The sequence below is a fragment of the Bos grunniens genome, chromosome 6, assembly GCF_055505025.1.
Source record: "Bos grunniens cultivar Pamir isolate PY7600 chromosome 6, Bosgru_T2T1.0, whole genome shotgun sequence".
Classification (NCBI taxonomy): Eukaryota; Metazoa; Chordata; class Mammalia; order Artiodactyla; family Bovidae; genus Bos; species Bos grunniens.
The window spans coordinates 2,193,826-2,216,536 of record NC_141170.1 but is presented as its reverse complement, the minus strand read 5'-3'; the positions used below and the strand labels follow the sequence as shown (position 1 = coordinate 2,216,536).

Sequence of the window (22,711 nt, the reverse complement as noted above, 5' to 3'; positions counted from 1 at the left end):
GGCCCAGAACCAGGCAAGGATACATCGCCGAGACCCACGGGCTGGTGGACGCGCTGACGAAGAAGCAGGAGAGACTCCACATGGCCATGGCGACTGGGCTCCGCTGCGTGAAGTTGGAGAGGGACAGCATGACCCAGTCCCGCACCATGGGCGATTGCCCCGCGCCGTGCAGCGTCTGGAACACCTGCGAGAGGCCACCCCATCAGCGCCGGCCGGGGGAAGCTGGGGGCCCGGCGCCTGGTCTGGGCGCCCTGCCCCGGCCCCTCACCTGGTACACGACGGTGGCCATGAACTGCGGGTATGGCTGCTGGCTGGACAGGAACTCGCCGATGACCTTGTTCATGACATCCTGGGGCGGGAAGAAGTCGTCCAGGAACTGGGGCAGGACGCGTGCCACCACGCGGGCTTCGCAGGGGAACCCCTTCCGGATCCTGTGGTGGGGGGGAGCCTGGATCAGAGCCCATCTCGCCCACACTCCCCAGCCCGGGGGCTCCTGATCCGGCTGGCATGCTGAAGTAGCAGCAAAGATGGCTAGGGCGGTGACATCACAGCATGCCACAGCCCCTTGTGACAGACCCGCGTCCTCCTGAGGCCCTCAAGCGCGCCTGTGCCCCTGGAACCCATCAGCGCCCTGCCAGGCCCTCTTCGTGGCAGGCCCTCTTCCCTGCCCCAGTGCTCCTGGCTGCCTGCCCTCAGCAGACCCGTGGCTGGTCCCTGGCACAAGGCCCTCCCAGGGCCAAGGGGCAGCCAGCAGGCTACTCAGGCTACTGGCCATCGGCACACCTCCGCTGGCCCTCCATGTCCATGTGTTCCGCGTGCAAGCCCCACCTGCAGGAAGCTGAGCACACACAGGCCTCGGGGGTGCGGAAGTGGGTCCTCTGCACCAGCACACACGAGGGGCCAGCACGTCACACCCTGGAGCCCGTGGGGGTGGCCCCCAGAACCAATCAAACAGGCGCCTGTGACTGAGAAGCACCGGAAGGGACCTGGAAACCAGCCCGGTGTGCCCACTCTACCTGCCTGCAAATGCCAGCCGTGACCCGCAGGCGTGAGACCCGCAAGGGAGAGTCAGCGCTGTCGACCCAGCGTCCCCAACACGTGCAAGCGCGGCCAGGCTGAATGCCGGCCCTGCACGGGCGGACGCGCTCATCTTGCAGCACGCCTGGCACATGAGCCCCCGCGGGTGGGGCTAAGCGTGGGCGCCCTGCATGCCCCCGGGCTTGGTGAGTATGAGCGCGGGACTGAGGACGTGCGCTGAAATGGGCAACGAGGGCGCAGCACGCTCAGTCCGCTCTCCAGAGCACCTCATCCGGCCAGAGCGGGCCTGGAGAAGGTTCTGTGGAGAGTGCTCTCGTGAGCACCCGGATGGTCACCTGCTGACCAGAGCTGACCAGAGCTGAGGGGCGCAGAGCAGAGCCAGCTTCCCTGAGGCCACAAACATGGCCTGAGAGGCCCGGGGCAGAGCCGGACGAGGCCCCCAAGCCGTTCTGGACCCCAGGGCACACATGTGGAGGCAGGCCGTCATCACAGGCTCTCAAGGATGCTGCCTGCTCGTAAGGCTGTCCAAGGGCCATGAGAGCAGCCTCCTTTTCACGAGGGCGGCCTCCTCCCTAGCCGCTGCTACGCAGCCCCCAGGCCCTTCTCTACAGGTGGCAGCTCAGACAGTCGCTTCGGTCTCCAAGCAGGCTCCAGGCCGTCTCCTCAAAGGCCCCCGACACCGCCACACTGCCCCTCGCCACCAGGACCTGGGCAGCACTTGGGACAGCCCTGAGCCACCTGAGCCCAAACCCGGGCGCTGGGTGCCAGGACGGCCCGCGGCACAGAGCCTGGGGCCCAGGCGGGAGCAGGCCGCCCCCAGCTGCGGGCAGGCGGGCTTGTGCTCACCTGTCAAAGAGGACAGACACCCGCTCCATGGCCACGATCACGGACTCGCTGTCGGGGGCGGCAGTGCTGGGCTCGGAGGCTCGGCCTGGACTGACTTTCTCCTTTCCTGGAACAGAGCCGTTTTGTGCCGCTGGTTTGTAAAATTGGATGGTTCTGGGAAGCGGGCCTGGAGCTCACACAGGAGTTTACGAACTCCTCCTGATGGTCTGATACCGGGGGGTGGGGGGGGGCCCGGCCCCCAGGGCCCAGCCGAGACACAGGGCACAGGGGTCAGACTGACAGCCGCTCCCAGACGGGGCTCTGACCCCACGCAGCTTGGTGGCCCAGAGAACTGGAGGCCCCCGCAGAAGCCCTGCGTCTGGAGCCCAGCGGCACCCGTGTGCCGGGCTCACCTGTGTACATGCAGGTGAGCATGAGGCCCAGGGCCGCCATGGCGCGGTGCGGGCTGTGCACATTCACCCGGTCCACGCTCAGCTTGACCAGGGACTCTGCGTCTAGCCGGGAGAGCTGCTCGGAGAGCAGGAGGCGCTCCAGGCCCCGCAGGACGCAGTGGTAGACGACGGACGGGGTGGCCTCTTCGCTTCCAGACAGCATCACCCCACACATCTGCACGGGGGGGAAGGCTTCCGGGTCAAAGGGCCGCCCAGCCTCCTCCCTGGTGGGAGCCTCTGCCGGCCCAGCCCCCAGTCGCAGAGCACAGCCCAGGCCAGCCTGGCTCACCTGTATGATGGAGGCCGAGAAGTCCGGGCCCACGTCCAGCGGGTAGTTCTCGATCAGGTAGAAGGCCGCGGCGCACATCACCAGCACATGCTGCTGGCTGTGCACGCTCACGCAGCTGAAACCGAGACGCGGCCAGGTGAGCGACACGCCCGCCGCGCTGTCTGCCAGCACTGCGCGCTGGCCTCCTGTCTCAGGGACTCAGCCAGCGTCCCTGTGAGGAGGGCACCCACGTGGGCCCCTGCTGGCACCTCAGCCAGGGTCTGCTGTACGCGCACTTCTCACAGGCACCCCCACCCCCCACCCCATCGGACGAACCCGGGAGACCGCGGTGGGAGGCCGGCCACGCCCACTCACTGGGCTCTGCCCTGGAGGTTGGAGAGGAGGTAGTCGGTGACGACAGGGACGAGCTGCTTGGCGGTGTCGTCCAGGAGGTCGCACTCTAGCACGTACAGGACGCCGTGCAGGGCACCCATCGTGCTGGGCAGGTGGCTGCTCCGGAGCGCGCTCTCCAGCAGCCGGCTGACTGGTTCCGCCACGGCCTTGTCCTGGGCACAAGCACACGGCGGGCTGGGCAGGGCCCATACCCCAGGGGAGGCCCGGGAGGCTGGCCTCGCGCCACAGGGGCCTGTGTGCAGGGCTGGGGTGTCGCGGGGGCCCCCAGCACCCCTACGAGTGGGGGCTCCCTGAGCCTCCATGTCACATCTGTGCTCACACCCTTCTCCTGGGGCTGGAGTTCAGTGTGTGAGTGACACAGGGACCCACGAGGCCGGCCCTGGGAAGAACCCCAGCCCTGAGTCTGTGACGGACTTCCCTGGGGACAGATCACCCCACCCAGGGACAAGCAACCACTGCTGGCTGAGGGCCTTGTCTCACTCTGCAAAAGCCTCAGAGGCTGTCTGACTACCCCTCAGCCCCCGGGAACTCTGCCCTGTGGTCCCCGCGAAGCTGACACTGCAGAGGACTCCCTTCCTCCCACCCACACCGAAGACCGCCAACCACCAGCAGAGCCCGCGGGGGCAGCTTTCATAACCTGGGGAAGTCTGGAGAAAAGCAGAGCTTGAGAACTCCGCGGCCGGGCTGCGTGGGTACAGCCACAAAGGACAGGGTCCCGTCCCAGCAGCGTGTCCCTGTCCTGGGGGAAGCAGTGCTGCCCCCCACCAGAGGGGGTTCACCCCAGGCCAACCCGTCTAAGCCTCTTCTTGAAAGTGTTACTCATTCCATTTATAGACAACACAGCTTTAGCCTTGGGGATTCAGGCCTGAGCACAATTACCGTGAGAACGAGCCTCCCGCTGAGACAAAAGGACCCCTCAGGCCTCCAGTCTAGCTGCCTCCACCTCCCGCAGCAACCCAGGGGGCCCCACTTGGGCTTCGAACAGCAGAAGCCAGGGGACTCATCATCCCGCCCCTTGGATGGTGCTGCAGGGCACTGCAGGGGGCGGATGCGTTCTCAAGGGGGAAGACCTGGCCTCGTGCCCCCTAGGGCACAGCCGAGCCCCTAGAAAAGGCACCGCACCACCTCAGGACCCAGGGCCACGGGAGCCCCACTAGAGGCCCGGCTGGCACCCCACGCTCTGCAGTGACGTGGGGCCCCTCCTCCCGCGGCTGAGGCCCCGCACGCCCTCCGCTCACCATCCCGAGGACAGCAGCTGCTTTGCAGGTGGCGGGCACCAGGTACTGCAGGAGAATCTCGTCTTCCGAAGGGTGTACCTTCCGCAGCTCCGTCAGCGTCAGGTACATCGTCTCAAACTGGCTGCGCTCAGTGAACAAGTCCGAGACCACGAGGAGCTGGAGACGGACACGTGGTGGGAGGGGGCGGGTCACTCTGGGCTCCACACCCTGAGCCGAACCTGCACCAGAGCCTGGGCCCAGGAGAGAAGGGTGCCCGCGGCCTCCCTGGAGCCGGGCTCACACACTGCGGCCACTGCCAGCCCAGGTCTCAAAGCCGCGAAGGAGAAGCAGGCGCCTGGCTCAGAAGTCAATGCTTTGGCACCGATTCCTTCTGTCTCCCCAGAGTCTCCAGTTTCTCGCATGACATCTGAAGATGGGCTCTGATCAGGTGGAAGCCCCCCGAGCACCGGGAGTGTGTTGGAGGCGGGGGCTGGCTGGTCTTCAGGGACCCTGGCAGCTGAACAACTTAGCCGGCAGGACTTCAGGCCACCCGTGGAGGCACGCAGGCCTCTCGAGGTCACGAGGTCAAACACTTTTGTAGCAACGCTGACCCGACCTGCCCCTCTCTCCTGTGCCCTCCCGCACACAGGCACAGCGCTGTTTCCCAGAAGTCACCTGATGTTAACAGACTGAATACACAGGAGCTGTGAGAACCCAGGGACTGCTGATGAGCCAGATGCTGGATGCAAAGCAACTAAAAACTTTTAAGTTATCATTTTTAAATAGACAATTTTTTTTTTTTTTTTTTGGTCATGCCATGTGGTTTGTGGAATCAAATCTGGGCCCACAGCAGTGCTGAGTCCTAACCACTGGACCACCAAGAATTTCTAGCAACTTGTTTTTTTTAAGATCTTTAGCAGTACTTATAGTTTGTTGACCTCTTTAATAAAAATCAATTTGCAACTTACATTACAAATTAAAAGTGAAGTTTTTAAAAATATCAACTTGACCAAATATCAGACAATCTGTAGAAACCTTTAAAGGAATACTAAGAAAAACAGGTTTAAAAAAAAACAAGTCACTCCCGAAAGGAGACACCTTTAGGTCAAAAGAACAGAAATAGCTAACGCGATGGATCCAGTCCCGGGCAGCCCTCCTTCCGGACGAAACCCAGGTGACAAGCCGGCACCGAGTGAGTGACTTTTCAAAGCTCTCAGGTGTGACTTCAACGCTGCGAGGACTGACGGGTGCTGCTCATAGGAAGCTACACTCCCTGGCGGCCCCTTGGGGCTCCTGGACATGAAGGACTCTGAGGCCAACCCCCGGACAACAACCGCCCGGATAGGTGCTTGGCTGCTGGGGGGGTATGTCTGTCACAGGCCTGAGGAGACAGCGCTGCGAGGACAGGTGGTCCAGTGCCGACTCCACGATGCGGCCACTGGGCTGGGGCGTGCCTGCCCGGCACTGTGCGTGGAGGCGGCCCTCCCCTGGCCTGAGAAGCACCACAACCTCCCGGTGTCTCCACACGGGCCCCGGGTACCACAGGGGCGGGCACGCCACTCACCGAGCGCACTACCTCGCTGATCAGGGTGACGGGGGTCCTCCTGGCGGAACTCGACGGCAGGATCCAGCGACTGTACAACTCAAGCAAAAACTGCGAACAGGAGTGGATGTCGACTCCAGCCCGGTGTTTCCTGCAATTTCCCCCAAAAGAGATGAGAGGTTCATCAAGAGGCCCCCAAACAAGGGACTGGACGGAGCTCCCGCTCGCTTGGACAGAAGGCGGAGGGAACCTGGAGTTGATCGGAGATGTGGGCGGGGACGACGGTGCCGGGGCCTCGGTCTCCTCCTCCTCCTCGTCCCACTCCTCCTCTCGCAAGGGCGTGATGCTGTTCCCCAGCCACACCGAGTGGATGGACACCTTCAGGGGACACGGGACGGGGGCGGTGCTCAGGCGCCGGGCCCGCCTGGGGTCCCTGAAGCGAGCACCAACCCCCATCCCCAGTCAGGGCTGGTCAGACCCCCAGGGGTTCGGGGCTTAAGAATGAGCCCCGGGAGCAGCTGAGGTAAAGAGACGCTAAGAAAGGGAATGTTGAAAAAGAAGAAAGGAAACTTGGCTGCTGAGAGACGTCAGGGTGAGGTCTTGACACAAAATGGAACGACAAGGTGGGATCTCTATTCAAAACCGGTCCTCTCACCAGACAACACGTGTGGGCCCGTGTTTCTGAATGACGTAACAAAGCCCCCTACACATGCAGAGGACAGTCAGCTAGCTCTGGAGAGGAGGGGTGTTGGGGAGGAACCAGTCCTGCTGGCCACCCTCCGGGCACTGACCTGGCCAAGCTTGTAGCTCATGTCCCCCAGCTCACGCTCGGGGTTGAGCTGCAGCAGCAGCTTGTCATGGCTGATGAGAGCACCTGCGGGGCAAGGACGCATGAGTGTCCCCCTAGTGGGGAATCCCGTCCCTGCACAGCCCTGAGTGTCCCCTGCAGAGTGGGGAGTCCCATCCCCACACAGCCCTGAGTGCCCCCCAGTGGGGAGTCCCATCCCCGCACAGCCCTGAGTGTCCCCCAGTGGGGAGCCTCGTCCCCGCACAGCCCTGAGAGTCCCCCAGTGGGGAGTCCCGTCCCCACACAGCCCTGAGTGTCCCCTGCAGAGTGGGGAGTCCCATCCCTACACAGCCCTGAGTGCCCCCCAGTGGAGAATCCCGTCCCTGCACAGCCCTGAGTGTCCCCCTAGTGGGGAACCTCGTCCCCGCACAGCCCTGAGAGTCCCCCAGTGGGGAGTCCCATCCCCACACAGCCCTGAGTGTCCCCCAGTGGGGAGCCTCGTCTCCGCACAGCCCCGAGTGTCCCCCAGTGGGGAGCCTCATTCCCGCACAGCCCTGAGAGTCCCCCAGTGGGGAGCCTCATCCCCACACAGCCCTGAGAGTGCCCCAGTGGGGAGTCCCGTCCCCACACAGCCCTGAGTGTCCCGCAGTGGGGAGTCCCGTCCCCGCACAGCCCTGAGAGTCCCCCCAGTGGGGAGCCCCATCCCTGCGCAGCCCTGAGAGTCCCCCCAGTGGGGAGCCCCATCCCTGCACAGCCCTGAGTGTCTCCTGCAGAGTGGGGAACCCCGTCCCCACGCAGCATATGAAGCTGGCAGGGCCAGCAGGGTGATATGAAACTATCACTTTTTCTCCATAACAAACCAGACTGAACGGGAACTGGCTGTGGGCTGAGCTGCAGAAGCTGGAGTGTCAGTGGTCGCTGACAAGGTGCCCACCCAGCCGGCAGCCCTGACGACTTTCTGGAGGGTGGGGCCTCCCGAGCCCCCACCCTGGCGCTGGGACAGTCCAGCTGTGCTCATGGGCATAGGGAGCAGGCTGACACCCTCAAGCGACCCACCCTCCCCATGAGCCCCTGGAACCTGTGGTGGCCGGGGCCAGAGACGGGACGGGGTCCCACGCCTGGTACAGGTGGTGAGTGGCGGCGTTTTCTCTCCTGGAAACCATTGCCTGGATCTCCTGCTCGACAATCCCTCTGATGATGCTCAGCTTCCTCCCAAACCTAAATTCAGAGCAAAGGTTACTGCCATCCGGCTCCTCCGGAATCTTCACAGTGAACCCCCTGGCTCCCAGCTTCGCCTCCAGGAAACAAGGAAGAGCCAAGGCCCCCGGGCCCTGCACAGGCGCCCCCTTAGCTCCGCCGGAGCCGGCCCCCGACACCGGAGGCCAGGTCATCAGACTCAGCCACCAAACCACCCTGGCAGCAAAGGAAAGGGCGCCCCGGCGCCTCCCTGCTCCCATGCGGCCGTGCTCTGGGGACACGGTTCTCGGGCCCACCTGGTGTCAAGGGCCTTCAGGGGCTTGTTCCGGGGCTGCTGCTCCAGGCAGCTCACGGCCGGGTTGCCAGCCACAGGCACGGTCATCGCGCTCAGCACCAGGGAGGTGATGGCCTGCACAGCCAGGACGTGGATCTGCGTCCTCTCCACGTCCTCCTGGAAGGAGAGCCCCAGGTCACCAAGGCGCACACCGCAGCACGCTACCTCCCCCATGGCTGCCCGGCCAGGCGCCCTCATGGGCATGGGCCCCGAGCAGGAGGAGGAGACGCTTTAGAGTTTCCCTGAAGATAAACCCAAAGGCTGGGGACGCCCGATGAGCCGAGGATCCCTCCCGAAGGCCGGCCCGGCTCACAGGCAGCTGCTGAGGGTTCACAGAGGCCCTGACGCAGCAGAGAGAGGCTCCCTCTGACCCTGGAACTGAGTGTCTGGCCCCGAGCGGGACAGATGGACGTGCCTTCCTGCCCGGGGTCCCGGGGCGTCTGCCTGAATTCACCAGAATCCACATGCATCTATGATTTGAGATAAATCTGATGGGCAAGTGGCTGCTTTTCAGAGCCAGCTTTCCTCCAGACACAAACCTCCAAATAGGAATTACTTTTTAAGAAACTGTCCTCAATTTCCTCACCAGCTTTAAGGGCCCTGCATATGACAAGCTGCTAGCTCCTCTCCGGCGAAAGTCACTCCTGGTAATGTCTGACACATATACTCTCTGAACTGCCGTTTCTGCTGCTTCATACCACACCTTCTACCTGAAGAACGTGTGTCTGAGGACTTTCAATATTTTAGGCTTTCCTTTACCAGAACGTGTCTTCTATTAATTTTAAACTACCATAATATGCATTAACACTCCAAGCCGCATAAAATTTTTGCAAAACAAGAGAAATAAACACTGGTAATCACGTGTGGCCTCTAAGACACGTGTTTCCTTTTTGATGGAATGTTGCTACACACCATACCTGAACAGTGAGAAGCAGAACACAAGATACATTTAAGAAAGGACACAGTCCTACGGCCTGGAGGCAGCACGCTGCGGTAAACGCCTTCCAGCCACGATTCTAGAGCACCCAGACCTTGGAACACCAGCCAGGACGTAACTGGCTACCCGTTTACCAACCGGGTGAGACAGGCGGGAGGGCGTGCTGCCCCGGCCCCCACGCACGGGGTGCTTCCGTGCGAGCCTGCGCGCAGCCTTACTTCCGGGGGGCTCTCCTCCTGCTCCATCATGAGTGGCTGAGTCACCAGGACGCCGAGAAGGGTGGCCCACGTCTCCTCAAACTGGGTGCGGCTGGTCCACCCTGGAATGTGAGTGTTGCTTTAGACAGACGGTCCCCGCTGCTCCGCCTTCTCTGCGAGACAGGGCAGTGGGTACTCTGGCTCTCGCTGGCCAGGTGCCCACAAAGCCACTGCCCAGAGACTCAGGATGGCGCTGCGGTGCAGCCTCACTTCCGGCCGAGCCCAACGGTGAACAGACCAACACAGCTGAGTTCAGCCCAGGTGGCCTGGTGTGAAGCACCCTCTGGACCCTGCTGTGTGGATGTCCGAGTGGGCGACGCTCATATGGGGTCAGAGTGCCCTCTGCCCAGCTTAGCAGGGGCTGGGACGGCCTTACTTAGAGTCACACCCCCAGACCGCATGGGTGTGTTCAGCCTCCACTGTGGAACCACACCAGAGCGGATGCACAGGCTGCCGGGTGAACTCTATGTCAGGGCAGCGGCATAAAAGCTTAGAGCAATGGCTGCCCTGACTCCGTCAAGAAAGACGGTAGGTCGAGACAGAGTGTAATCTGTGGGGAAAGTCCAGTCTGTGAGGAGAGTGTCTCAGGGGCCATTCTCAGGCACCACTGTCCCAAGCCGCTCTCAAGGTGGTCCTGGGTGAGCAGTTATCCCAAGGGCCATGACCCTAGAGGGGAGGAGGCCGTGCCACTTGAATCAGGGCTACAAGGGGCAAGAACAGGGTGCCGAGGACAGAAAACCAAAGCCGCAAACATTAGGAACTCTCTGGTGACGTGACGTGGACAGACAGAGCGGCTGATTCAGGTACGGAGCAGACACACAGATGAGCTGAGGCAGGAGGCCTAGAGAGACGTGTGCTGACTCCCCGGCAGGAGAGAGGAAACGAAGGACCACGGGCAGCAGCGGCGTACGGGGAGGCCTGCAGGCCACCTCCAGGTGAGTGGGGACTGACGATGCAGATGGGGAAGCCCAGAGACACAGGGCGCGGGGGTCGGGTGGGCTGGGGGAGGCAGGGGCCGCCGGGGAGAGGGCAGAGAAGTTCCGAAGACAGCAGCCTCAAACTGCTGCTCAGGCTTCGCTGTGGACAGGGAGAGGGCTCACCGCTCGACTCAGGGAGGAGAGGTGGCAGCAAGGTGTCTGCTGGCCCACGCCCCAGGGTCACCGCAGCACAGACCCCGTGCAGGCTGAGAGAGGAGGGGCGCTGGGCGGAGGGGCCGACGTGGGGCTGGGGCTGGCATGGAGTCGCCCTGCCGGGCGCAGCCTCGCAGGCTCTGCCGATGACAGCGCTCACGCGCCAGGGCTACCCCCAGCCACAACACGGGGACGAAGAGGGTGAGCTTCCGCTACGCTGCAGGCAGCAAGGCAGCGTCCTGAGGGGAGCCTGGGACCCTGCTGCTGACGGAGACGCCACGCGTCGGGCCCTTCCGTTTCTAAAGTTGCAGCAGTTGTGTGAAACAGCCGCCACCCGCGTGCCACGGACGGTCCAAGAGCAGTCCTGGGGGTCAAAGCGGCTGCCCCGCAGCCCAGTGCTGCCCCCCTGGGGTCTGCTGCCTGCCCCGCCTCATGGCGCACACCGCTCTGCCTGGCACACGGGGACCGGGGCGGCAGCGGTCACAGGCGGCTCCCGCAGGGAACCCCGCACCCTCCAGCCGAGGGGCCGAGACACAGGCCAAACCCGGCTCAGCACCACCCATCACAGGGGCACCGCCTGACCTGACGTGAACATGCGGGAATAAACGCTCTCACACACACACGTGCACACACACTTGTCATCGTGACAGCTTTGTGTATATTATAGAACGTACGCACACGATTGTGTCCTGCCTCAACGCCTCCCTGGATAAAAGAAGGCAGACCCCACCGCTGCCCCAGCTCCCAGCAAGCGTGTCAGGGCGACACGCCCGCAGGGCCCTGGCCTACCCAGCGTGTTGATGCGGTAGATGAACTCTCTGAAGACCTCCTTCTCTTGAAGGAACTCCACGGGGATCTCAGGGAACACTGTGCCGAAATCCCCTCCTGGTTTGGGTGACCATCCAAGTTTCCACACCTAAGAGGGTGGGAGAGAAACAGTGAAGGCAAGGTGGCCAGACGGGGAGGGCACCCGGAAACGCGCCTTGTCTCCCCACGGCTCCCTGGCTGCAGACACGGTTGAGCGGGGGAGCTCTCCGAGTCCAGCTTCGTCGCCCAGTGCTGCTCCCGCAGCAGAAGCCCAGCTCCCAGCCAGCCCCAGCTCGCGCTGGATCCCCGAGTCCAGTCCCCCGGCCCCGGCTCGCGCTGGGTCCCCGAGTCCGCAGCAGGAGCCCAGCTCCCAGCCGGCCCCGGCTCGCGCTGGATCCCCGAGTCTGGTCCCCCGGCCCAGCAGCTCCAGCACCTCTGGCAGACACTCTCAAGGAGCCACGTGGGGCGCAGCGCTCGCGCGAGGAGCCTCATCTACAGGGCGTGGTCTGTGCGGGCCAGACACCGGGGCCTCCGGACTGTGCCTTCCTCTATCTGCTCCCCACTCCCTCCCAAAGGCGAGCAGGCTCGACACCTGCAGGGATGGCCCGAGGGCAGCGCCAGCTCCCCAGCTCTCCTCCCAGTTCCATGGTGACCTCGGGACAGCAGCTGCTGGGCTTTCCCTCAGAAGGAGCCCCTGAGTGGGACTCCTTCCCCTCCCACAGCAAAATCCTCTTCAGGCCAAGGGCCCCCTGCCTCCTCTGAGCAGCCACTGCAGAACCTCGTGTGCACAGAGGCTGCGCCCCACCAGCTGGCACGCACCCTCCCCAGGCAGCAACAAGCACCCGCCTCAGGCCCCGGCCCGCCTCCCCCGGCCGGCTGCAGCCCCGCATCCTGCTCGTCCAGGCCCTACCGGTTATCTAGAACCAGGTCCTTTAACAGTGCCCACTGGATCCTGGTTCTGGTTCTGAAGCTAGCTTTGGAAGAGCAGCTGAGCTGCAGCTGGGCCAAACCCCTGGGCCGCCTTGGGGTGACAGGGAGGCAGTGAGGGGCGCAGTTTCTGCTCTCCCACTAAAGAGACGGGTCTGAGGAGCCGCCTTGGGGTGACTGCTGACAGGGAGGCACGTGAGGGGCGCAGTTTCTGCTCTCCCACTAAAGAGACGGGTCTGAGGAGCCGCCTTGGGGTGACTGCTGACAGGGAGGCACGGGAGGGGTGCAATTTCTGCTCTCCCACTAAAGAGACGGGTCTGAGGACCTTAGAATCGCACCTGGTGCCGTGGGGGCAATTGCTTCATTTCGCCTCATTTTGCCACGTGATCCCTCACCGTTTCAGAGCACTGCTACTAACGACTGAGCCACGGCGCGCCCGAGGAGCCCAGACGGGTGTCTTGACGGCACACAGGAGCACGCCAGCCCCCGTCAGCGGGCATTGGTGCGCTCACGCCTTGGCTTCCTGCTCAGGGACCCCCGAGTTGGGGGCCTGCCGAGTCTGCCTTGTTTGCGTCCTGAGCCAGGGGAGGGCTGACTCACCAGGGGCGGGACGCGCGTGTAGCTGTTGACGAGCGGCAAGCGGGCCAAGCTGATGACAATGTTCCTGAGCACCGGCGTGAGGAACGCGGGCGTATGGCTGTTCCTCTTGTGGCCCAAGGCCAATACCGACGGCAGGCACTCCACCATCTCGGCCACCATGCCACAGGCTGCAGTGATGTACTGAGGGTCTGAACAGACACCGCCGTAAGAGAGGCCCCTTCTGTTGAAGCACACCCCGAACCACCGCCCCGCCCCCGACTTGCCCAGCCTCACAGGGTGGGAGGCACAGGCCCACCACGCGCCAGAGACATGACTTGTCGTGGGCGCCTCACATGGACTCATTTACTTCACCCTCCTGCAGCCCCATCAGCTGAGCGGGACACCCCCGTGGGGTGTGAGGTCACGGAGAGCCAGGCGGCGGAGCATGCCCACAGTGGGGCGGAAAAGGCGCCATCTCCCAGCTCCAGGACAAGAAGGACACAGCCGAGGACGGGTCAAGCGTCCACACCGACCACGTAGGAGTACTCTCCTATGAATGACTCTCAAGCCCCCGAAGACTCGACGTAAGAGAAACGACCCCAAGACTTACTCTGTGTGTCTGAATCCACGCTGTCCTCTCTGGCAGGCTTGGGGGTGCTCGTCCTTCTTTCTGGACTAAGAAGCTGGTCCCCGGGCTGCACCACAACTGAAATCACAACGAAACAAACAGAAGAATTCCAAAGCATGTCGACCGTCCCTTTCTGTTCAGATTTTCACATTCGTGTAGCCTTATGAACGCTTCCCAAGTGACAGGTTAGGTCAAGTGAGCTTGAAGTTTCCTAGATTCAACTTGGGACAACTTCAGACCCACTAGACTCAAGTATCAATCTCTAGGTTAATCTGAAATGCACCAGGATATGAACTTCTACACTTGGATTCCTCAGTCCTTCTGCTCTGTGCCACCTCTGACCCTGAGGGCTTTTATCAGACAGCTCATGATCCATTACTGCTAACAGCATGCCTGGAGCCCCCAAGAAGCTTGGCTTTGATAAATCACTCCCTGGATCTTTGTTTTCATGTTACTACAAATGGACAGATGAAAACAATTTAAACAATGAATCTTCAAAACACCACTCTATATTTAATTTAAAAATACAAAACATCAAGACACCCTCTCACATATAAACTATAAAATCCAATTTTAAAAACATTTTGGCTAATGACCCTTGTTAAGGACACTGTCCCTTGAAAAGAATAAGACACTTTTATTTCAAAATTGATGCAGTATAGAAACAAGCATTTTGACTGTAACAGAAAAGAAGTGATTTTTGAAGGTAATCTTATTGGTCTTGTGACGACTCACAACTACAGGGGGAACCGCCAACTAGGACCCGAGACCAAAGGGCCAGAAAGCAGATGCAGTTCTTAATGGAAGCTGAAATTCCAAATCCACACAAAAGCAAATTCAAGTCAAATTCTAGGGCAGACTCCAAGAGCCCGGACATGAAGGCAAGGCCCGTAATTCCTCCACCTCCTCACTCCCAATTCCCAGCTCAGCACCTGGAGAGCAGGTGGCAAATAACCGTCTGTGCCTAGCCCTGCAGCACGGACCACTGCTTCAAGGGCCAAAGGACAGCGCGCGCCCCGGTCTCGACTCACTGGCCTCCAGGATGAACCGCACACAGTGGATGAGGGAGCAGGCGTAGGTCACCATGTCGGGCGCGGCGAGCAGGCTCCAGAGGCCGGGCAGCTGCAGGGCCAGGCAGCAGCAGTCCAGGCCTGCCTGCAGGTCCAGGCTCAGCGGGACCCTCGCGTGGATCAGGTGCCACGACAGTGCCTGTGGGGCGGGTCGTGTGAAGGAAGGCCCCGGGCCCCATCCCGCCCCAGGGCCCGCCGTCGGGCACGTCCAGACTGCCCTCCGGAGCCACGGCTCTCAGGCCACCACTCCCAGCTCCTCCAGTCCAACCCCAACCCGCTAGCTCACTGAGGGACGCCCGCCTCATCTGGTTGCCCTGTCTTCAGCTTCTGCGCCTCTGGCTCTGACCACTCAGGCTGTGGGCTAGGCGCTCCCCTAGAACTCCCACAGCCCGGGGGGCTCCCACAGCCCGGGGCCTTGGCCTCGGCCACAGTCATGGAGGCTGAACCCGACAGTGAGGCTGTGCTGGCTGCTTCCCAGCAGGTAGAGCCGCTCAGCCCGGCTTCCCTCGTCTGTGAAACGAGACCAGCAGCCCTCACAGGGCTACAGTGAGCCCTGAACGGGATGCTGCAGGGAGGGCCGCCCTGCCCATGGCGACGGCAGCGGCCTCTGCAACATCACCAGGTGCCTGTCTGCCAGCCTTCCTGCGGCCCCAGCACCTGAAGGGCAGGGTCACAGCACTCGGGCTCATCGCTTCAGGAGCAAGCGTGTGAGTGCCCTCTGCATGCCGCTGTCTCCCCGCGGCCCGGCGGCAGGGGTGTGGGCACTGTTCAGGTGTCTGCCTCCCAGGGTGCAGGCCGGGCGCTTCTCCAGAGGGCGCATGAAAGGACCGGGGCCCACCCTGTGCACACGTTTCAGGTTGGGGGTATTTATAAGTGTTAACACCAAGAGCGTTCAATTCCCCACAGCTGAAATAGCAGGCTTATTGCTCAATTTGAAATATAACAAATTTCTCAGATCGCTACTTTTTAAGTGTCTAAAATTAAAATACTCACGACTTTTTCTCCCTGGAAATAAATTTAAATGGATGGTTTGTACTAAATCAAAAAACTTTCTTGGCATCAAGGAAACAGACTCACAAATAAGTGAACAAGGCCTCCCCGCCCTGTACCTGGGAGACCCTGGGCAGGAGGCCAGGTCCCAGGTCTGACTCATCAGAGCGCCCGCCCCCCCAGCCCAGAGGCAGAGATGGGGGCAGATGCTGCCAACCTCACGAGGCAAACTGTACAACAGAGCCACAAGAGGAGCGACCGTGCTCAGAGGAGTGGGGGTGGGCGTGCTGCGGGACACGGGCACTGAGGGGAGGGCAGGCCTCGGGCGTCAGGCTGGCCCCGCTCTGGGTTTCAGACAGAGGAGCCTCCTCCCTCTGCGGGCGGTGCCTCAGCCTTCCCGCAGCTCTGAGCCCGAGTTCCCGCGCTGCGGCTTACCTCGAGAGTCATGACCATGAACTTCACAGTGTCCCTCTCTTTCTCAGGAGGAAGGTGCAAATGGCTGGGCAGCTTGGAGAACACCAGCAGGTACTGGGCCAGGGCCCGGGCCAGGGTGGTCAGAGTCCGATACAGTGCAGCATCCCCTGGAACAGAAGGCCCTGTGGGTGGACGAGCCCCCAGCAGAGCCCTGACCTTCCCTGCGAAGCTGACAGCGGCTGCAGACATGGCTCCCGGAACACACTGCACACATCCCGCCGTCCCGTGAGCCCAGGCCCCGTGTTCCCGAGGCTGAGACTGCGCTCCTCGGGGCCCGGAGCCTGGGCCATGCCAAAGCATGGCAAAGCGGGACACACAGCAAGGACACTCGGAGCCAGGGCCCAGGGCGGGCCCCCGGCTGCCTCTACATGCCACAGAGTGCTGGCCCGCAGCCTTCACTGTGCCTTCACTCGGCGCAAGGCCTGGCACCGGCTCTGCAGCATTTTATAAAAGTAAGAGGAGCTTTCAGTGTACTTACCAAAGAGGTCATCCAGCTTGCTCCAGTAGGCGCTGGGTTGCGTGGGCAGGAACGGCTGGAAAGCTTCGTGGACGGCGGGAAGCTGCTGGACCACAACAGTCACGCGGTCCAGAGTTGCCGTGCGAGCTGCTTCAAAAAGGGGGCTCTCCTGGCCCCCCGAGATCTCACGCATGCCCAGGCCCAGGCACGGCGCCAACAGGCTCAGGTTGAACTCCTGAATCGGGGCATTAGAGGTTGAACAACGACTGTGACACGTGTCCAGTCAGGCAAGAGACACACAGCAGAGAGCAGAACACAGACATTCGGAGACGGCAGATAAGCACGGCGTCAGAGACTCGCGAACAAGTACCTGCTCCCGCTTCTGTCACAGATAACCGACCACCCCCATCCTACATCCGACCAATGAGGTATGTTTCTGGACTCTACTAGTTCCTTCAAGTTTTATTTATTTTGGCAGAGCCACAAGGCATGTGTGATCTCAGCTCCCCAACCAAGGATGGAACCCAAGCCCCTGAGTGGAAGCGCAGAGTCCTAACCATTGGACAGCCAGGGAAGTCCTGGTACTTTAATTCTAAAGAAATGTTTCTGCCTTCATATTTATCTGAAGTCAAAAATTTAATATGATGGAATTTTAACTGATACAGATACAAAATCAAGCTGATGTGCCACCCAGGAAATCAGTGGAACACCAAACGTCCCCAGTGTCTGAAAAAGACAAGTGATGTTTCAAAAGCAGGTGAAAGAAATCACAGCAGGCATAGAAATGTGGCAAGTTTGATTGGAAAAACAGCACTCATTCGATAATGCTTCAATTTGTATTGTGCTCTGCCAGCTTTTGAAAGCCATTTAAGGATCTTTCCAGCAGATCTTTAGTTAACATTCAGAAAAGCGTGTCATCACCAGTGACCAAAACTGAGCCCTCTGGTACAGCCATTAATGCTGAGCCTTTCTTTAAAGCTGGTAAAAGTCTAATTCGCAAATTTGGAAAATTCAATAAATCGGTTATTAAGTAAGCTTATCATTTACCAGCAAATCAGCTTTCACTGAATGGCTCTTAAAATGATTTTAGCAAACTGATGCTCCTGTTCTTTTTCCACGGAGCTTTTATTTTCACACTGATGGAGGGTCAGTGCTTGGGAACACGCGGCTGCGTGGTTGCACCGAGGCTCTCCGTGTCACACCTGGACTGTCCCCTGGGCCTACGTCACTCCCACTTGGTCTACTCAAGGCAGCACCACGACACCTAAAGGTTTATCAGCCGCTGGTCCCAGGAGGTCTGAGAAGGGACCCGCCAGGGCTGTGGCCAGCTCCACACAGCAGCCTGCAGGCTGCCTCATGAGGCGGGGGCCTCCCTGCATGCACTGCGTGCAGGGAGGGGCTTCCTAGTTTCCAGAACATCATCACAGAGTCTACTCCATCACGCACCGCAACACCACGCTGCTGCTGCCTGTCAGGGGCGCGAGACAAGCAGATCTCACTGCAAGTCAAGGGAGCCTGCTTCCTTCAGGTTCCCAGGGGGTGCCAGTGGCAAGGAATCCACCTGCCAACACAGGAGACGCAAGAGATGCAAGTTTGATCCCCGGGTTGGCAAGATCCCCTGGAGAAGGGAATGGCAACCCACTGCAGTATTCTTGCCTGGAGAATTCCATGGACAGAGGAGCCAGGCGGGCTACAGTCCATGGGGTCTCAAAGAGTCAGACACAACTGAGCGACTAACACTTATAATTGATTTCCTTTAACTGCGTGAAAGGGTGAGCTAAACACAGGAGGCTGAGGTCACACGCTGCATCAGGTTCCCTGCCTTCAAGGCACAAAGGTGAGGGGTGCACACTGCAAGCAGGTCATGCCACAGTGGAGCAGGGCAGGCCCGCGCGAGCGGCGAAAGCGACACAGACCCCGCGTCCCTAGCCCCGTACCGAGTGCATCATGAAGGCGCCCAGGTCGCCCGCGGGGATCCGGCTCACCAGCTCTGCGCCTTCCAGCAGGGCAGAGTCTGACCGAGTCCAGCACTGGGCCTTCACCAGCTGCACGTACCAGTCCTGGACAGAAGGGAAGGAGACGGCAGGCTGCAGCCGCGCGGGCTCTCGGGGCTGCAAGCTGACCGTCAGCCTGTCTCCGCGCTGCCTGACCCTCACGCCCATGGCCTGGCCCAAGCACACTGGGCCATCCCTGGGCCACGACCAACCCTCAGTGAGACCAGATGCTGGCCGTCACCACCCCGCGGGCCCTCCTATGGGAGAGGCCATGAGGGCAGTGATGCGGACTTGTGACCTGTCCACACCGCCTCCCCTCATCTGCTGAAGGCGCCGCTGTCCCTGAGCCTCAGCCGTGCCCTGAGGGCAGCGGGCCCACCTCTGTCCGCCCTGCTGGGCACTGTGCCCATCGCCTCTGGGCGTCTGCTCTGCTCCCTCTCCCCAGGGCCAGCGCCGTGGAAGTGAGGACAAGTCACGCCTGAGAACTGCGGCCCAGGCCTCGCTAGTCTCTGCTCGGGATGCTGGATTCTGGGGTCCAACGACATATTTAAACTGAACTCGCTCCCAGAAAGGACAGCAGCAAGGCTCTGCCAGGGCTCTGAATGAGCCCCAGCTCTGAGGTGAGTGGTTCCCAACCCAGGACAAGGTGCCAGGGCCCACAGGTCGGGGGTGGATATGCGCAGATCAGCAGGCCTAAGCAGAGGAGACAACTCGGGTGGGTGGGCCACAGACACCGTGTTCCGATTCTCCATCGACCACCCGACCCTCGGCCCCTGCTAAAAGCCAGCGCTGCATTGCACGGCCCTGTCACCGATGCAACTGTACCCACCGCGGGCAAGAATCAGGGCAGGCTGAGGGCCCTCGGGGGCTGCACTGGGTGCCGGGAGGACCTGGCACCTGAGCCACCCCATGGCCCAGGCGGACAGCAGTCCTCAGCAACCCAAGGGCCGGGGTGTCAACACGCAGACACTTACTTTGTCAGGATTCACTGCCTCCAGTGCCAGGGGCCCATCCCCGTCCAGGGGGTGGGACGTGACGGGGGGCGCGGGGCCATGCGACCCCGGTGCGGTGGCGAGACGAAGCCTGTCCAGCAGGGAGTAGAGCCTCTGGTGTCTGGAAGGCAATCACACGCGGGTTAGAAGCCACACAGGCTCTTCCAGCGAGATGAGACGTGCCTGAGACTGTGCAGAGCTGCTCCTCCTCAACACTCACACAGGTCATGGTGCAGAGTCAGGCCTAGCTGACGGGCAGCCTCCAGAGACGCGGCCCGTCAGCATTCTCCAGGAGCCTCGCTCACCGGACAGCGCCGCAGGGACACACAGCGTGAGCGCCACTCGGTGCTGCTCGGGGACCCACGTGGACCAGGTAAGACCCCAGGGCACAGATCCACTCAGTCTCCGCATAATACACAGTTTATACCCATCTACATTCACTTCATAAACGAATCACCTCATCTGGCACAGGGTATTTTTATTCTTCCTCATCTAGGGACGAAAAAAGAAAGTCTGACCTCCCATCACTTGTTTTGAGAACAGAGTTCTGATGCAGACTACAATGTCAGCCACTCCACGTGCTGACAGGTCACCTGAGGCCACACACTGCCCAGGAAGTCCTGTCCCTCTGAGTTAGACCATCAACTGCTACTCCTGAGACTGCAGTCACAGCACACTGACCCAGCACAGGAGAGAAGGTAAAGCTCCCTTTTATTCTGCAGTGATGGAAATACACTCACGTCATAGGCATCAGGATTTCAGATAAAGGCCTCTAAGGCTCTGCAGACAAAAGGAGGTGATAGATTGCTATGGAGCGAGAACAATGACGAGCTGCAGACACACTTCTGGGTAACGTGTCTCAGCTCTGCTGTCTCACTCACTGATCGGATCACAGGTTTCGATCCTAAGACAGAGCTGATCACTGGTACTGCCACTCAGAGCAGACAGTAAGCGAGGGCTATGCCAATGCGCACCCTTCTCAGCCACGGGCACTAACGCGGCAGAGCGGGTCTGCACTCTGCACACAGAGACCGGGTAATTTTGAAGGCTCTCTCGAGGCCCATCTGCCACCTAGAATGCACGTCCCTCTCTTGTCCTGTGAGGCTGTGCCCTTGTGAACCCTTGTCTCCGCACCTGCGGTGAGAAGCCCGGCCATGCGTTACCTCTGTGCTAACCCGCTGCTCTGCAGGTGCTCCTGGATCCGGATCAGCTCCTCCGCCGGCAGCTGGGCCGTGCTGCTCTAGAGGAGACAAGACCACGTCAGTGTGTGTGACGCACAGGAGGTCAGAGGCACCACGCTCATCTACAGAACACGAGAGCTGCGTCCGGCTCCTGGGAGCAGAGGCGGACCGTAAGCACAGGAAGCACAAGAGTGGGACACACAAAAAGGACCGACGCAGCCGTGCTGCACACGTCGCTCGGGGCCGTGAAGACGACGCCTGCGGAGGAGGAGCCGGCCCAGAGCTTCACCTGCCCTGCCAAGTTTCCAGTAAAAATCAACGCGCAATGTTATCTCCTAGTACCTGTAAATTTGCGGCCAAAAGCATTTCCACCCGGCGACAAGCAAGGGTGTCGACCATGCGAGCCAGCACACGGAACGGCGTGCACAAAAGCTTGTCCACGTACAGCATCAGCACGGCACCCGACTGGCTCAGGTGGATCCCTTCCAGGCACTGGAGCGTTCTCTTCAGCATGGTGGGCTGCAGAGTGAGAGAGGAGAGAGATGAGGGCAGCGGGTTTGCCCAGTGGAAAGAATAGGTTAAAAAACCAATGGGGGCTTCCCCGGTAGCTCAGGGGTAAAAAATCCACCTGTCAATGCAGGAGACATGGGTTCGATCCCTGATCCGGGAGGATCCCACACGCAGTTGAGCAGCAAAGCCTGTGCACCAAAACTCTGGGGCCTCTGCTCTGGAGCCCGGGGGCTGCAACCACTGCACCCCGCACGCCCTGGGCCCGCGTCCCACAGCAAGAGAAGCCAAAAATGTCAATGCTCCATTCTTCAGGCAGAGAAAACGCGCGTCAGCCGGCACCCAGGAGACTTACAGTTGAAAGATTTTCACAGCGAGACTGAATTGCCTGGATGAAAAGGCCACTGGCAGCGGAATTCCGATGGATGGCGCTGATGAAGTCCTGCACCGGAGGCTCGTGGGACAGGTTGATCAGGTCTTGAATGTGGTTCACGATGAGCCATGTCAAGTGCTCCGAATCATGCAGGTTCTGGCACTGAGGACAAAGCCAGCAATGAGAGGCCACCGTCCAGTGGACACACACGGCGACGCCACAGAAGAGGCCAGGACAGGCAGGGAGGAGAGAGCCGGTTCCAGACTGCAGCCCTCACTGAAAACGCCTAGCGTCTGGACAGCGATACTGACGAGGTCGAAACACACTTCACAGAGCCTGACCCCCGCCACCCCAGCCCCAACAACCACACATCGTGGCCGTGACATTCCATCAGGCCCCAGGGACGTGCACCCCAGCAGCTCGGCCCCCAGGGCTGAGGGCGTGGGGCGCCCAGGGCAGTGGCGGCCGCGTGAGACTCCAGGGCAGGCGGCACTCCAGCCAGAGCGCACCTGCATCCCCCGCCCCGGGCCGCGGTCCGGCCTCCTGACGGGAGCTCTCCAACTACTCTTGCTCCAACTTTGTGACAAGTCAGTGGAAAAAAAGAATTCCCTGTTAACTGTCACAGTTTTGATAGTTTCTGAATTTAAAATATGAATGATTCCTACATATCCGATGAACCTTAAGGGAAGATATTTCACATAAGATTTATAAGGAGATAAAAAATACACATTTTAAAATATGTATGTTGCCTTTTCATTATAATTCCTGATCCTAGGCAGAAATTGTTAAAACAAGATACATTTTCTGCCATCGGGTTAATGATTAATACTTTTCATGTGGGATAATTTGATACTATTAACATAAAATAAATACTTTTCCTACTGTTCTGTGAAAACATCATTATATAATTATAACAAATTACTTTAAAAAGTGGAACAAGATAGAAAACCTACTTCAACAACAAGAATGTAAAGCAATGTGTAAGTATTAACAAACTGCCATCATGGCAGGAAGAAGCTCTGCAGAGGGCGGAGGGGAGCGCGTCATGTCTGCCCCGAGGCGGGCGGTATTCCCGTCCACCCGGAGAAAGGATCAAACGTCAACGAGGTGGAACGTTGGGTCCTCTCTGAGTTGTTACCATTAAGGTTTAATTTTCTTCTGTTTACTTATTTGGCTTTTGCAAATTTTCTGTGTTAAACAAGAGATGACTGTAATTTTATGGTAAAAAAATACTAAGAGAGTCATATTTTAAAAGAATGTCATTCAAACAGGAATCTATTTAAAACGCGGCAATTAACTTCTGAAAACCTTTTCCACAGATTTAAACAGATTT

At 60.1% G+C, this 22,711-nt stretch overlaps 1 protein-coding gene across 6 annotated transcripts in view; it reads right to left on the bottom strand.

Annotated features, from left to right (window-relative positions):
- The window catches only part of HTT (huntingtin), a 127,559-nt gene that overhangs the window by 1,480 nt on the left and 103,368 nt on the right, over positions 1–22,711 (bottom strand). For 3 of the 6 annotated variants that reach the window (XM_086404555.1, XM_086404558.1, XM_086404557.1), the window contains 24 exons: positions 21,361–21,540; positions 20,841–21,017; positions 20,481–20,557; positions 19,300–19,438; positions 18,269–18,391; positions 16,353–16,566; positions 15,836–15,996; positions 14,372–14,549; positions 13,323–13,418; positions 12,734–12,921; positions 11,189–11,315; positions 9,231–9,331; positions 8,038–8,192; positions 7,623–7,762; positions 6,549–6,631; positions 6,008–6,135; positions 5,779–5,908; positions 4,236–4,391; positions 2,959–3,149; positions 2,605–2,719; positions 2,277–2,490; positions 1,885–1,990; positions 269–431; positions 24–184 (listed from right to left, as the gene is read on the bottom strand). In XM_086404555.1, the coding sequence (XP_086260681.1) occupies positions 24–184; positions 269–431; positions 1,885–1,990; positions 2,277–2,490; positions 2,605–2,719; positions 2,959–3,149; positions 4,236–4,391; positions 5,779–5,908; positions 6,008–6,135; positions 6,549–6,631; positions 7,623–7,762; positions 8,038–8,192; positions 9,231–9,331; positions 11,189–11,315; positions 12,734–12,921; positions 13,323–13,418; positions 14,372–14,549; positions 15,836–15,996; positions 16,353–16,566; positions 18,269–18,391; positions 19,300–19,438; positions 20,481–20,557; positions 20,841–21,017; positions 21,361–21,540 (3,503 nt within the window). Of the gene's footprint in view, positions 1–23; positions 185–268; positions 432–1,884; positions 1,991–2,276; positions 2,491–2,604; positions 2,720–2,919; positions 3,150–4,235; positions 4,392–5,778; positions 5,909–6,007; positions 6,136–6,548; positions 6,632–7,622; positions 7,763–8,037; positions 8,193–9,230; positions 9,332–11,188; positions 11,316–12,733; positions 12,922–13,322; positions 13,419–14,371; positions 14,550–15,835; positions 15,997–16,352; positions 16,567–18,268; positions 18,392–19,299; positions 19,439–20,480; positions 20,558–20,840; positions 21,018–21,360; positions 21,541–22,711 lie in introns of all 6 variants that reach the window. The other 3 variants (XM_086404556.1, XM_086404559.1, XR_015165073.1) reach the window with 2 other exon arrangements.